This window comes from Hemicordylus capensis, chromosome 6 (assembly GCF_027244095.1).
Source record: "Hemicordylus capensis ecotype Gifberg chromosome 6, rHemCap1.1.pri, whole genome shotgun sequence".
NCBI classification, from domain to species: Eukaryota; Metazoa; Chordata; class Lepidosauria; order Squamata; family Cordylidae; genus Hemicordylus; species Hemicordylus capensis.
Genome location: NC_069662.1, coordinates 93,945,715 through 93,959,107, shown reverse-complemented (window position 1 = coordinate 93,959,107; position 13,393 = coordinate 93,945,715). Strand labels below are relative to the sequence as shown.

Sequence of the window (13,393 nt, the reverse complement as noted above, 5' to 3'; positions counted from 1 at the left end):
GATTTAGTATGCAAAAGTGACACTCTCTGCATCGTGTGCCTGGCCAAGTGCTGTTATCTTTGTTTTTATTTGGTTTTAAACCACCCAGAGACACAAGTTTTGGGAGGTATAAAAATATGTTGAATGAATGAATGAATGAATGAATGAATGAATGAATGAATGAAAAGCCTATGCAGCTTAAAAGCTTCAACACGATCAAGTCTTAGCTTCCCTAAATTATACAGTATACAAGCCAGCTGCCAATATCCAGTCACATTCCTGTGTGAGCAACAGAACCCCAGATCTATATCTTCTATATCGATAGAAGCAGGCTTAATTCCAAATGCCCCCCATTGAAATATGGAACAAAGTGTGGGAAATTTATTTATTTATTTAAAGCATTTAATGCCTGCCCCTCCAGTACACTATTGCTTGGGGCGGCTCACAACAAATGGGGTGAAGGATTCATACCCTTTGGTATCAATCTCCCACCCATCAAACAGAGATCTCTTTGCTATCAAGTATTTATACACAATTGCCTGGCATACGCAGCTTTTAGTAAGTCACTACCTCAGCCCCTCCTCTACTTTGACCTGTAGTAACACAGCACAGTGCAGCCAGCCTTACATGATTGCTGTAAAGATGAGATGATATGAAATACTTTGAGAACTTCATAGAAACAGCTATTATTGTATAGCTCATTGAGCTTGGAGATGATTTTTCTCTATATTGAAAAGGAAGAACAGGTTATATCAATTTTTTTCATTTTCATATTAAAACAATACAAGATATTTTTTATTTTTTTTTGGTCATTTCAAATCTATAAAAATTTTCATTTAAAAAATGCATATAAACCACAATGAAACTGAGGAAATGATATATCTTTTTGATACATACAGAGAATATCCAAACAAATCAGGAGGACAAAAGGCAAATGTGGTCCACGTTTGCTTCTGAGAGATTCCAGGAAAAGGGCCGGGCTCAGGGCCCCACAGAGGCTTTTCACTTGTAGAAGTTATTTATTGAATGTCTTTAAAGAATACAATTGTATGAAAGACTTTCAGAAAACATCTCTTATTCTTGTGGCTTTTCCTAGCCCCCCTGGTAGTTATAAAAATGTTTTAAAAGTAGAAAATGGAAAGTGGCGAGGGTGAAGTCTGAAGGGGAGTGGGTTATTCTTTCTCCTGCTCTCTGAGATATATATGTATAGCTTTTAAAGGTGGAACTACACATTGAAGATCTAAGAATCTGGTCCTCTCCTGAACAGCTGCACATCAGGAGAAGGTGAAGGTCCAATTTAAAACTGAGAAGCAGCAGGTATTTCCCCCCATAATGCAGGACACACTTATCCAGAAACCCAAGAGGGAGATGGATATGGAGGATGCAGTGGAGAGGCAAAGGGTGAAGCACTACTCATCTATCTGCTTTAAATCATGCCCTCTCCCTGCTGCTTAGCAATTCAGTAGAGACCGGAGACTCTGTCAAATGTGCAATTCCAGACCATGTCTCACTGTATCTCAAATTCAGCACCTAAAACTGATCTCAAAATAGGACCCTTATGACGTTAAACTTCTATTCAAATTATTGGGTGGGGGCAGGAACACTTTTACTGGCATATTTCACCCTCAACTGATATTTTGGTTGGCATTTTTATACTTCCGTGTTCCATTTTCAAATATAAAATATAACTCAAGTTAAGGGAAGGCTAGATGTTAGCATTTTAAAAATTATTTTCTTGCACGTTTCCCCTTCTTTCTTGAGAGCTTCTTGGTGTGGAGTTCTTCAAAAATTACCTCTTCACCTTGTAGTTCATTGTCCAAGTCTTTGTCATGGTCAAACTCTATGTTTAAGAAGAGAAGAGAAGAGACACATTCAAACAGAAAGAATATGCTGAGCACACAGCAAGGCTATTCCTCAAGTAGGTCCAAGTCCTTGGGGAGTGGGGGAAGACTAGTTCACACAACCACTTTCCCCCTCGTAGTTATTTTGCAATGATGACAGAATGGCTATTTTACATCTCCATCTTTTCAGCATTTCTAAGCACCAAGCCATCAACAGGGAGGAAACCTTGCATTCATTAAATAAGTTTCAGTTATGATGAACAAGAGCTCCTTCGCATTTGCAACTGTAAGCATATTTTTAAAAAAGATTACTGGGTCTTTACTCAAAGATGGTGTCTGTCCTAAATTGTCTGAGCATCTAGGGTACGCAGCAGCTGGGTTTCTCACTTTGCTGCTTCTTCAGTGCCTACAGCCTCTCCTTCCCTTATGAAAGAAGTGCTGTGTGAATGCATGGCGGGTGAAGCCCTTCACTTTACTGTATCACCATGTTAAATAAAGGCACAGCTGTTGAAAATGTACAGAGCTTCTGTCAAAAAAGAAAAAAAAGAAAAAGGCACCAATGCTAATTGTGTCTCTCAGTAAAATGACCCTAATCCAGCAAAGAAAGAACATGCACAAGTTTGTGTGTCAAAATAGTTCCTGGGAGACACATACTTAAAACTGATGCTCTTCTTAAATGCCAAAGTAATGGCCTGTATCAAACTCTTGGGTGTTGCATAACACATCACAAAATGAAGAGAAAATACTTTCCCTCCAAAAAAGCTGAAGAACCATACTACCTCAAAAGCAGATTCTCAGATTCCAACAGAGAAAAATCTGAAATATGTTTGCACTGAATTTGAGACTGTCTGCTACCACAGAGCCAATGTAGGAAAAGGAAAGAGTGTGAGGCTGACTGTACTTTTTCTGTTAAGAATGATGTGAAGCCATGAACACTGCTCAAGACACAAAACAGATGTCAACATTGCAATTGTATCTGGTCATCCTAGAAAAGCTCAAAAAAGAGAGGGAGGGAGGTGACTGGGTTCCTGTTTCTTTCATAGTTATGTAGAGGAGGAAATTTTGGTAACTGAGAATTATCCCCTCTGCATCTAGTCTGCAGTGAAAATGGCACAGATTGGTTGCACAATTGATAGGAAGACAACACAAGCCATGAGTTAGCACAGACAAAGTATTACAGATTTTCCTTCTCTTTACTAAAGAGGCTCTTATCCCATTTGCTTTTGCTTCTCATGTGCAAAAACAAGCTTGCAGTGTGATGAGGTTTCCATTAAGCAGTTAACAGCAGAAGCAGTTAAGCAAAAGGAGACATTTTGACTAAAGAAGATTTTCCTGTCACAGCATCCCAGGTAATTAGGGTTGTAATTAGGATTACTGAATACTCATGTTGAATTTGCCAGCCCTAATTACAAGTTCCTAAGTAACTGTACAGGCCTGGCATACAGCACACTAATATTCATGCATGCCATAGGAGTGCTCACCTGTAAAAAATATAGATTTCCACTTTGGAATTACATTGTATATCAACATGCATGTAGATCTTTGTAAAATCAACAACATACCTTCTTCCTCCTTTTGTAGGTAGGACTCTCTTGTCTTCAGCCATTTGCGAGCATTGTCTACATTGCAATTTAAACTGCTAGCCAACTTGGAAAGGATTTCTTCAGCTGGAAAACACACAATGAAACAACAAATTATAACTAATGGGGATGGGCCAAGTTTGCCATTTACCACCTACAAAAATGCAGTAGATATTCAAGGAGTGAGTCATTGAAAAGGTTTGGGAAAGGGAGCCACTATGCATTGCCTGCTGGTTTTTATTATTTTAATGTTTAAATAATTTTTAATTTTAAAAGTGTTTTTCACCCTACTGTGCAAGCTGCCCTAAGTATTTCATCCAAAACATACACCATCACGATTCCCTTATAAATTTAGGAGACAGTGTCCTGGTTCACACATATACTTTAACTGGAGTTAAAGCTACCCAATGTTGTAATTCCAGTATGCCCAAACCCATGAAACTGTGCTTAAGGGTCTAATTTTAACTCCAGTCAGCCATGCCAAACTCCAATCTGTACCTGAGGTTTTCTTTCAATGGCACTGACAACAACTGTGGTTTTGCCGCTGAAAAGTTATGCACGAATGCTGACTTGCCTTTAACTGCAGTTAGGCGCCTGTGTCTGACAGGAGGACCGTCCTTAGGGCGGGACAGGAAGGCGATCCCCATGCTGTCGCAGACCCCGCTCTGGGCATACTGTAGCCTGCCCTGCTCTCTCTCCCAGTCCCAACAATTAATCTTCCCCCCTGCAGCACAGATGAGAGCACAGATGAGAGCCTTTTTTTTTTAAGGCTCCCTGCACAGTGCATACATGCTGCTACAGCAACCTCCCTCTGCACTGTTGCCTCTCAGCTGTTCAGTGGGTGGGCGGGGCTTCCAAAAAGGTCTCTCGATGCTGCCCTCCCTGAAGCTCTTCAGTGCCAACTGGCAGTCTTCCTGCTGCAAGTAACAAGGGAGGGAGGGAGGCAGAGCAGCCAGTGCTGGTTGCCCATGCTCACCACAGCACCATGCACACCCTCTGCTCTGCCCGACTCCTCAGACCTTGTAATGGAGGTATGATGTGATCTTTTTTTTTTAAACCCCCCCCACAACCTTGGAATATTTATGGAACAGCTTGCCATAGGGCTTTGATATCGGGCACAGATGTAGGGCAGATTGGGAAGGCTCTGGATATATAATTTGAAATGGATTGGACAATGTATCAATTGTGTGTGTGTGTGTGTGTGTGTGTGTATAGATATAGATAGATACATTGTCCAATCCATTCCTATAAGTGGCTTGTTTCACGGCAGAAAATTACAAAAATGTCAGGGGCCGAACCCCCCCCCTTAGATAACCCCCCCCACATATGGAGGAATTTGCTCTTTGCCTTCATAAAAGGAGTAAAGCACCCCCCACTTTCTGTCCCAGTCTTTAGATCACCTGGAATGACTCGACACAGGACTTTGGTATTGAGCTGCAATCCTACAGCTGCAACCCTATCGCCCTCTTACTTAAAAGGAAGCTAAATAATTTACTTATGTGAAATCTCATTTGTTTACTGCAAGGCAACAGAGCAGACCAGGGCAGGGAGAGAGAACTGTCACTCTTACATAAGAGGAAGCCCACTGAACTAAATCATTTAATTGAGTAATCCCAGGCAGCCTGCAAACTGTTCTCAAAACTCAGAAAAACGGCTACTACATGACACCCATTGCTTTCACAGCCACAGATTGTTTCAGAACTTATTTTGACGTTTCTGGCTTGGGGGCTCCCTTCTCCTTCTTCTCCAGTTAGGCTAACTGGAGTTGTTTTCTGTATGTATGAAGTGCAAATTGGAGTTAGGATTTTTAACTCCAGTTAACATTAACTGCAGTTAAAGGGTACATGTGAAACAAGCATGTGAGGTAAAACTTTATGTTATTGGAATCAGCTGATAGCAAAAATCACCTTCATGTGGTGAAGGCTCCAAGAAGCTGTGAAAATATTTTGATCTGCTGGATAAAACCTTGGTGGTTCTGTGGTTCAGTTCCTGTGTTTTATTTGTAAATAACCTTCCAGACTAGTGAGATGCAAAACATGGCCAACAATAAAAATGCCTTACCATCAGCCCATGCTTTTCTCTTGTAGACATCCTCTACCATATCAGAAATCATCTTAATTGCGTCTTGAATTTTTCTTTGTTCTAGATTAGATTGTTCACTTGATGCCAAGTGACCTTTGATGAAGGCATTTTCTCCAATGCTTTCCACAATATTCATTCCAGTATGTATGACTGGTTCCACCTTGTCTCTGAAAAATTCTAAATACCTCTGATAAGCAGCATATTTATTCTTATGCTCATCCAGGATGACATGATTCTCAAAAGTTACACCAGCAGCAGCATTTTCATTTCTTTCCACACTTTCCTCCCAGTCAGGCTCTGCTGCTGGTGTTGCTGTCTCTGTGGGTTCTTTTTCAGAGTCCTCTGTCTGAGTAATGAAGTTTTCACGACTTCGAAGAAATTTGACTCCACAGAGATCACATTGTGTTGAGTCAATGTCTGCTTTTTTAAAGATGCCCAATGCCATTTCCATGGAATCTGGTTTTGAACATGATATCCTTTTCCACCGAACACAAGAGTGGACAAACAGGAAAAAACACCTCAACTTCCTCTTTGCAGAGGCTTTCTGCTTTTGCTTCTGCTGTCTTATTGTTGCAATGTCAGCTAATGGATCCTCTCTCTCTTCAACATAGAAGTCTTTTTCAAGGTCTGCTTCAGGCTCTTCAAAATACTCTGCCTGATTGGGATGTGCAAATCTGCCCAAGTCTGCAGCCTTATAATAAATGCCTCTCACTTTGCTATCTTCATACCTGGTACTCCTTGTTCCTCTAGGATCCCACCTCCAACAACAGTCAGCTAAATACTCTTCATCTCGGCAATGCAGCAGCTCTCTGAGCCCCTCAACAACTTCTTTAATACTAGAAGTTTCACTCATCAGATCCACAATCTTAAACAATCTTTCAGGAACCTTGGAAGGACATTCTTTTTTCATTTCTATCAGTTTTTCCTTGATGGTAGGAAAATGTTCTGCTAAATTATCTTTACATTTCCAACTGAGCACATGATCTGCATTCACCAACATCACTAAACAGAGTACCACCGTCCGCTCAGCTTCCCCTGATGTGATGAAATCAGGATCAGCAAAAGCATCTAAGAGTACATTGAAGCTCTCCTTCTCATACCCACACAGAACATTAGCTAAATACATGAGATGAAATTGAAATTTCTTTATGGCTCGCCTTATGTCTTCCGGCTTATACTCTTGTATAACAGAAAAAGTGAAGTCTCCCTTTCCGAATAAAAAATCCCAGTAGTGGAGGAGAGAAATGTAACTCTTGGGAAGGCAAAGAGTCATGTTTTTGCAGAGGCGCATCAGAACAGTGCAACAGAGGATAAACTGGAATTCCAGCAACCCTACTGTGTTTCCTATGCTTGGAATCAAGGGATCAATGCATTTCTTGACCACAACATTCATGAAACGGTAAAACCGCGATTTACATTCCTCAAGATTTCTATGAATGTAGAGTTGGTCCAGAGAATTCTGCAAGAGTCGAATGAAACACAAATGGGTGCTTTCGACATATTTGTCAGCCAGCAGCATGCCATATCTGCCCTCGATATATTTGGGTCTTCCTCTCCCCTTTTCTTCTAGCAACTTTAAGTCTCTGTTATAGTCATCTTCTTCTCTTAAAAGGAACTTCTCAAACTCTTGAGGATAGCTGGAAGTCAAGACAAAGATCTTCATCATCCTCAGCCACAGATCAGCCGATTCTCTTCTGTTTTGGAGAGTCTCATTTTTAAACTCAGACCTGATGTACTCCCTCAGCACCATCTTGCAAAGATTAAGAGTTCTACAGTCATTGGGGTGAAGGCTCAGGATCTGTTTGCATGCCACTTGGTTCTCAGACACCATTCTCAGATGAAAATGTTTAGGAAAAACAGCATGTATAAGGGCTTTGCACAATGCATATTTATCAGACGTCAACATGTCATCAATGACACTGTATTCACAAAGCATATCTTTCGGGAACAATCGCTTGGCTTCTAACAATAGAGCATTTATTGCTGCAAGATGCATTTTACAATGAAATATAGATATTAGCTCATGACGTGACAAAGCACTATGGAAATCTTCACAGGCTTCCTCCTCACACTTCAGCCCTGCTATGAACTTCATGCAAATATTGGGGAAACTCAGTTCACGTAAACGGTGAGTAATGGCAACAAGTCTGTTCAACAAATGGTAATTCAGTGCAGATTTCACTTCTTCCAGGCTTACAATGAACTGATCACTTGTTTTCTTCTCTCTCAAGTTAGGATGGTCAGACAAAAATTCTAGAATACATCCTGCTTCTTTCTGGGAGACCTGGCAAGTTTTACTGTCTATTCGCACAATCCCAAAGTATTCAAAACAGGTCTTGACCATTTCTTTCTCAGCATTAGTGCTTGCTTTTTGGAAAGCTTTGACCAGATTCAGAAGGACATCTATACCACATGATGCTAATCTCAAGATGATCTCACTCCTTTCTTCACAGTGGGTGGCTTGGAAGAGAGCTTCCACAGCACCAGCATTGTGATTCACATTCAAAAACATATAGAAGGCGCCTTTCAACATTCGAAAGTCTTTCTCTAAAACACCCATCAGATAGGTTGCCTCGGCTCTGCCAGATTTTTGATTTGTTTCTTCACACAACTCAACAGCTTCTTTCAAAATGGCTTGTAAATTCTCCAGCTCATAAAAACCTGCTACACTAAGGCGGGCTGCGGCCAACAAACATGATGCTTGGAAGTCCTTTCGGTTAGTGAGCTTTGCAGCTTCCAATACAAATCCATGTTGTTTCATCAGCTTTGCAGCCTCTTCATCTCTTCCTTCCCTCTTCAACAGGTCAGCAGCTTCAGAAAAGTGTTTGTGCGATTTCAAGAACACAAGCTGGTCTTCGGTGTCAAGGTGGGAGAGCACCCTCATCATTTCACTGATCTCATTGGCACGCAAATGCTTTGCAGCAGCTTCCAAATAGAACTGGTTTGCTGTGTATGAAAGTTTTATGGTAGGCTGTCCTTCCTTCCTTAGTATTTTCTCATATCTGAAACAAATATATATTAATAAATGCCAATTAATGGAAGTAGATTCGATCCAGCATTTAATCTATTAAAATATTAACATGCTAATAAGGCTGTCAAATCAAATTTGAGGCACTTGAAAGAGACATTTAAAAAAAAAAGACTCCATCCCCTGACATGCAAGGAACAATTTTAAATAGAAATGTGAAGTCATTTCAACATATTTCAATAATGAGACTACAAGTTAAGTACATCGTAGGTCCTGCTACACTTGTCCGTTATATGAATAGAAACCCACACAATGGCACTTTTCACTTGCTAGGATATGCAATTAATCCAAGAAAGCCATCTTGGAATCAATAATCTGGGAACTTCAATGCAAGGTCAGGTATTCCCTCATTTATATTTCTTTTTTAACTCATTTTAAACAAAGAGCAACAATTCTCAAAGAATTTTAGAGCTGAAAGAGACCTCAAAGCTCTTTAGTCCAGTCTCCTGTTCAATGCAGGAAACTGCTACAACCAATCAGTTCCCTCCCTTAAGATGAAGTGAGAGTGGGCAGGGGGAGCCTCCCTGAATACAAGATTTGTGTATGGTTGTACACAATATTACACAATTTGAGATTAGAAATCCAAGAGTTAAAATCTCATGAATAAAACAAGCATTTAAGCCCTTCCTTCAGAGGTGACTGGCAAGGGCAGCACCAGGGTGGGCATGAGGGGTGGCAAGAGGCAACTTTAAAAGTCATTACCTTCTATCATGTTTGCGTCTGGTAGCCTCTGCAAGCAGTGGTGCCCCACCCAGCATCCCATGTGGAGGCTGCCCCGCCTACGACACTCATCTGGCCTCCTTGCATGCGAGGCGGCCATTTGTCTGGTCAGCACCACCATGCTGACCACACACATGGCTGCCGTGCATTCGCAGAGACTAGATTAGTTCTGAAGGAGAGGCAGCCTCGCATGGGATACTGGGTGGGGCACAGTGTTCCTTCTAACAGAGATTTCCTGATGTTGTTGACTACAACTCCCAGCATTCCCAGCTGCAATGGCCTTTGGCTGGGAATTATGGGAGTTGTAGTCAACAACATCTAAGAATCCCTGTTAGAGGAAATGGTGGTGGAGCGTAGCTGCTCACAGAGGCTACCAGGCACAATCATCATGGAGAGTAATGACTTTTAAAGGTGCCTCCCACTAAGCCTCAGTGTCCACCCTGGCGCTGCCATCACCAGCTGCCTCTCTTCCATTTATTGCTTTTTGAGTATACAGATACAGATAACTTATGTCTTGTGTCTCTGAAATCATTAGTTTGCCATTCATCTAGCAATACATTTGTGTTGCAATAAGCATTGAGCTTTTCTTGTAATCAAACATTAGCCTTTAAAAAGTTCTGTCATGCCTGGTGTCAGTGGCGGACACCCAAACTAATGAAGCACATATAGAAGGTAGGACTGTATGAATGTGATGGGGGCTCACATATAACTCCCCTAAGTCCCTCTAAACATGCACTGTTGGCAAGGGTGCTGCTAGGCATGTACTTGGGGGCCCAGGTCTGTGTGCCCACTCTTAGATGGCCCCATGATTTTCACCAAGGAGGGGAAAAGGGTCCCTTTTATATTTCTAGAATGGCTGGGCTTAGAGTTCTTTAATTGGGCACACACAGTCTCTCTAATTTTTTCTCATCTGTGTGCGTAATGAGTTTTGTTCTAGGCAGCAGTATCAAGGCAGTGTGTGCACACATGCATTCAAAATGGGGCCTTCCTGATTCAACCTGAGTGGGATTAAAAATGAACTGAGTGGACATCCAAAAACTTGTGAGTGCACACACGTGTGCACGCCTTAAACGGAACAGTGATTTAGTCTATAATGGCAGGATTCTGTATTTTTTATTTCAAGGAAATTGGTCGATCCTCCCCTTCTGCAGTAAAACTGCCAGAAAAAGTTATCTCTATCCATAGAGCACTTCATATTGAGCAAAAGTGGAATTAACTGTTACATCTGGATAAACATTTTTTCAAAAAAACACAGAGAAATGCACTATGCTCAAGCTGATTTATGATCCAAAAGCTCTGCATGAGAACTGTGAAGCAAGGGACATGTGTTGGGGTTTTGATCCCCACCCCACCCCTTACGAATGCATTATATGTCCAAGTTGGTTTTGTGTTTTAACTGTGGAGCAAGAGACAAGTGTTGTGTCCCAGTTAGCTTGTGAATGGTCAAGACATGTGAATCCACTGGGGCATATGTAGTGTATATATGTGTGGGGGGCACAAATGCACTCTAGCCCAAAACTGTTTGTGGTGAATGATCAAGAAGATGTATGAATCCTTTGGGGATTGTGTAGTCCTTTTTTCTCCAAATGCATTCTGGCCAAGACCTGTGGGTTTGTGGTGAATTGTGTGTATGTGTGATGTAGAATGCTTATTTTGCAGGGGCTAAACTCATTAGGGCCAGGGTCCAAAATTATGTAGCTGCACCTCTGGCTGTTGTCAGCAGGTAAAACTCCTCAGCTCTGCCTACACTCTGGAAGCAATCTGCAAGAAGAAAGCACACTGCTAACATGTTCTTGAAATACATACCTTTCTACAGCTTTTGCTGCTTCTTCATACAGTTCCTCATGGCAACACATTTTAAGTGCTAGATCAAACTCCTGGATCTGTTCAAAACATCTGTATGCATCTTTGTAGCACTGGCCTCTTCTATAGTAACATGCAGCCTCTTTCACCTGTACAATTATTATGTATTACTATCGTATACCTCAAATGCATAATTAATGACAATAGAAAATAAATAGGATTTATTTCCCTATGGGCTAGTTCACATATGAAAGTTCATTACTTGATAACTGCACCATTGATTTATGATGTCAGGTTGCTCACCTGTAACTTGGGTTCTTCTAGCTGTCATCTGTGCTCTTACACGAATGGGCTTTGTGTCTGTGCAGAGACCTTGGAGTTATTCCAAGCTAATTTCGTTCCTAATAGGTGGTAGCCCCTCCCCTTTCTGGTGACATCATGACCTCCCTCCTTCAGTCTTTGAGTCTGACAGCCTAGAGAACTAAGAGGGCAGGTTGGATGGGCGTGTAAGAGCACAGATGACCACTAGAAGAACCCAAGTTACAGGTTAGCAACCAGATGTTCTTCAACGTGATCTCTGTGCTTTACAGGAATGGGGGCATAGCAAGCTGCACCCATGCCCAGATCTTACCTGGAGATGGAAGTTCAGGCGAAGAGTGATTGTAGGACTGCCATGCCAAAAACTGCATCTCTGCAGGAGGACACACCTAGCACGTAGTGTTGAATGAAGGAGTGCGGAGATGCCTAGGTTCTTCCTTGGCAGATGACCTCAATCGGAACTGCTCTGTTGAATACTGTAGAGGTCAACACCGCTCTAGTGGAGTGAGCTTTATGGGAGCAGGTAAGTCCGTCTTGGCGAGTTGATAGCATAAGGTTATAATTTTGACTATCTAGCTGGAGATGGATTGGGCAGAAGCTTGGCCACCCTTGTTGGGGCCAGAAGGTGTAACAAAGAGAGACTGGGTGGAACATAGGGCAGAGGTGCAGTGAACATAAAAAGCAAGAGCCTGGCGGACATTGAGTGCAGGAAGCTGCCTTTGTGCATTGTCCACAGGATTGGGGAAGAAGACTGGCAAGGTAGGTGGTTGAGATCGATGAAAAGAGGAGATGACTTTGGGTAAAAAGGTGATGTTGGGATGGAGCACCACTTTGTCATTGTGAAAGATGAGATAAAGAGAGTCCACGCATGGGGCTCATAGTTTGCTCACCCATCTAGCAGATTTTACAGCCACTAAGAAGGCTACCTTGCAGGAGAAGAGGTCCAGAGAGCTTGTCTGCAAGGGTTTGAAGGGATGTCTCATGAGACTGGTAAGTACTAGAGAAAGATCCCAGGGTGGAGACATGACGGGGACATCAGGGTACAGGTGAGTTAAATCCTTGAGGAAGTTGTTGATTACAGGGTTCTTGAAGGAGGACATGGAGGAGGGTGGCGAATATGCCACTACAGTCACTAGGTGGACCCTTAGAGAGGAGAGCTTGAGGCCTGTTTCTTTTAAGGAAAGAAGGCAAGTACAAACGTGTTCAGTAGAGACCTCCTTGGGATCGATGTGCTTGGATTCAAGAAAGGAAAGGAAGCATTTCCATTTATGTTGGTATGACTTTATTGTTGCAGGTTTCTTGGCAGTGGAGAGAACTCGTTGTAGACTAAGCGAGCTTGTGCCACCTTGTTTGTTTAGGTAGGCTTTTGCAGCAGTGTTGTCAATCTGCATGGTTACTACAGAATGGTGTAAGAGTGGGAAGAAGCTTCTGAGGGCTTTGAAGACTGCCAAAAGTTCTAGATAATTTATGTGGTACATATGCTCTTCTGTGTTCCAGAGGCCCTGAATGGAGAGACCCCAGGTGTGGGCCCCCCCCGCCAGTCTCTGAGGCATCTGTGGTGAGGACGTGACATGGCTACGGAGGATGAAATGGAGCAACCACAGAAAAGATTGGAAATATCTGTCCATCAAAGAAGCGATTGACCGACCACAGCAGGTACTGTGAGCCAACAGGGTTGAGAGTCCGTGTGGGGCTGGAAGTTGTGTAGGAACCAACTTTGAATGATTCTGGGACAAAGGCGGACGTGTTGGAGAACATGTGTCATACAACCCTAACAGCTGTTAGATGACCCGGGCCCTGTGACGACAATGATGGAGCACCTGGGTTGTCAGTGCTAGAAGTGATTTGATTCTGCATTCTGGTAGATAGAGCATGGCCTGGGTAGAGTCAAATAGGAGACTCAGGAACTCTGCACTTGCTGGATACCAGTTTGGATTTTTCATAGTTGATTAGTAGGCCTAAATTGTTCAGGAGGGTGGTCATAGTGGTGAGGGCATGGAGGATGGCTTGAGGCATATCTGCCACAAAAAGCCAGTTGTCCA

The 13,393-nt window shown here is 42.3% G+C and overlaps 1 protein-coding gene across 3 annotated transcripts in view; it reads right to left on the bottom strand.

Moving 5' to 3' along the window:
* Window positions 1-350: 350 nt before the first annotated feature.
* TRANK1 (tetratricopeptide repeat and ankyrin repeat containing 1) overlaps window positions 351-13,393 on the bottom strand; it is a 74,332-nt gene continuing 61,289 nt past the window's right edge. For all 3 annotated transcript variants that reach the window (XM_053263837.1, XM_053263838.1, XM_053263839.1), the window contains 4 exons: window positions 11,037-11,182; window positions 5,462-8,484; window positions 3,383-3,487; window positions 351-1,819 (listed from right to left, as the gene is read on the bottom strand). In XM_053263837.1, coding sequence (XP_053119812.1) covers window positions 1,707-1,819; window positions 3,383-3,487; window positions 5,462-8,484; window positions 11,037-11,182 — 3,387 coding nt within the window. In that variant the 3' untranslated portion in view covers window positions 351-1,706. The remainder of the gene's footprint in view (window positions 1,820-3,382; window positions 3,488-5,461; window positions 8,485-11,036; window positions 11,183-13,393) is intronic.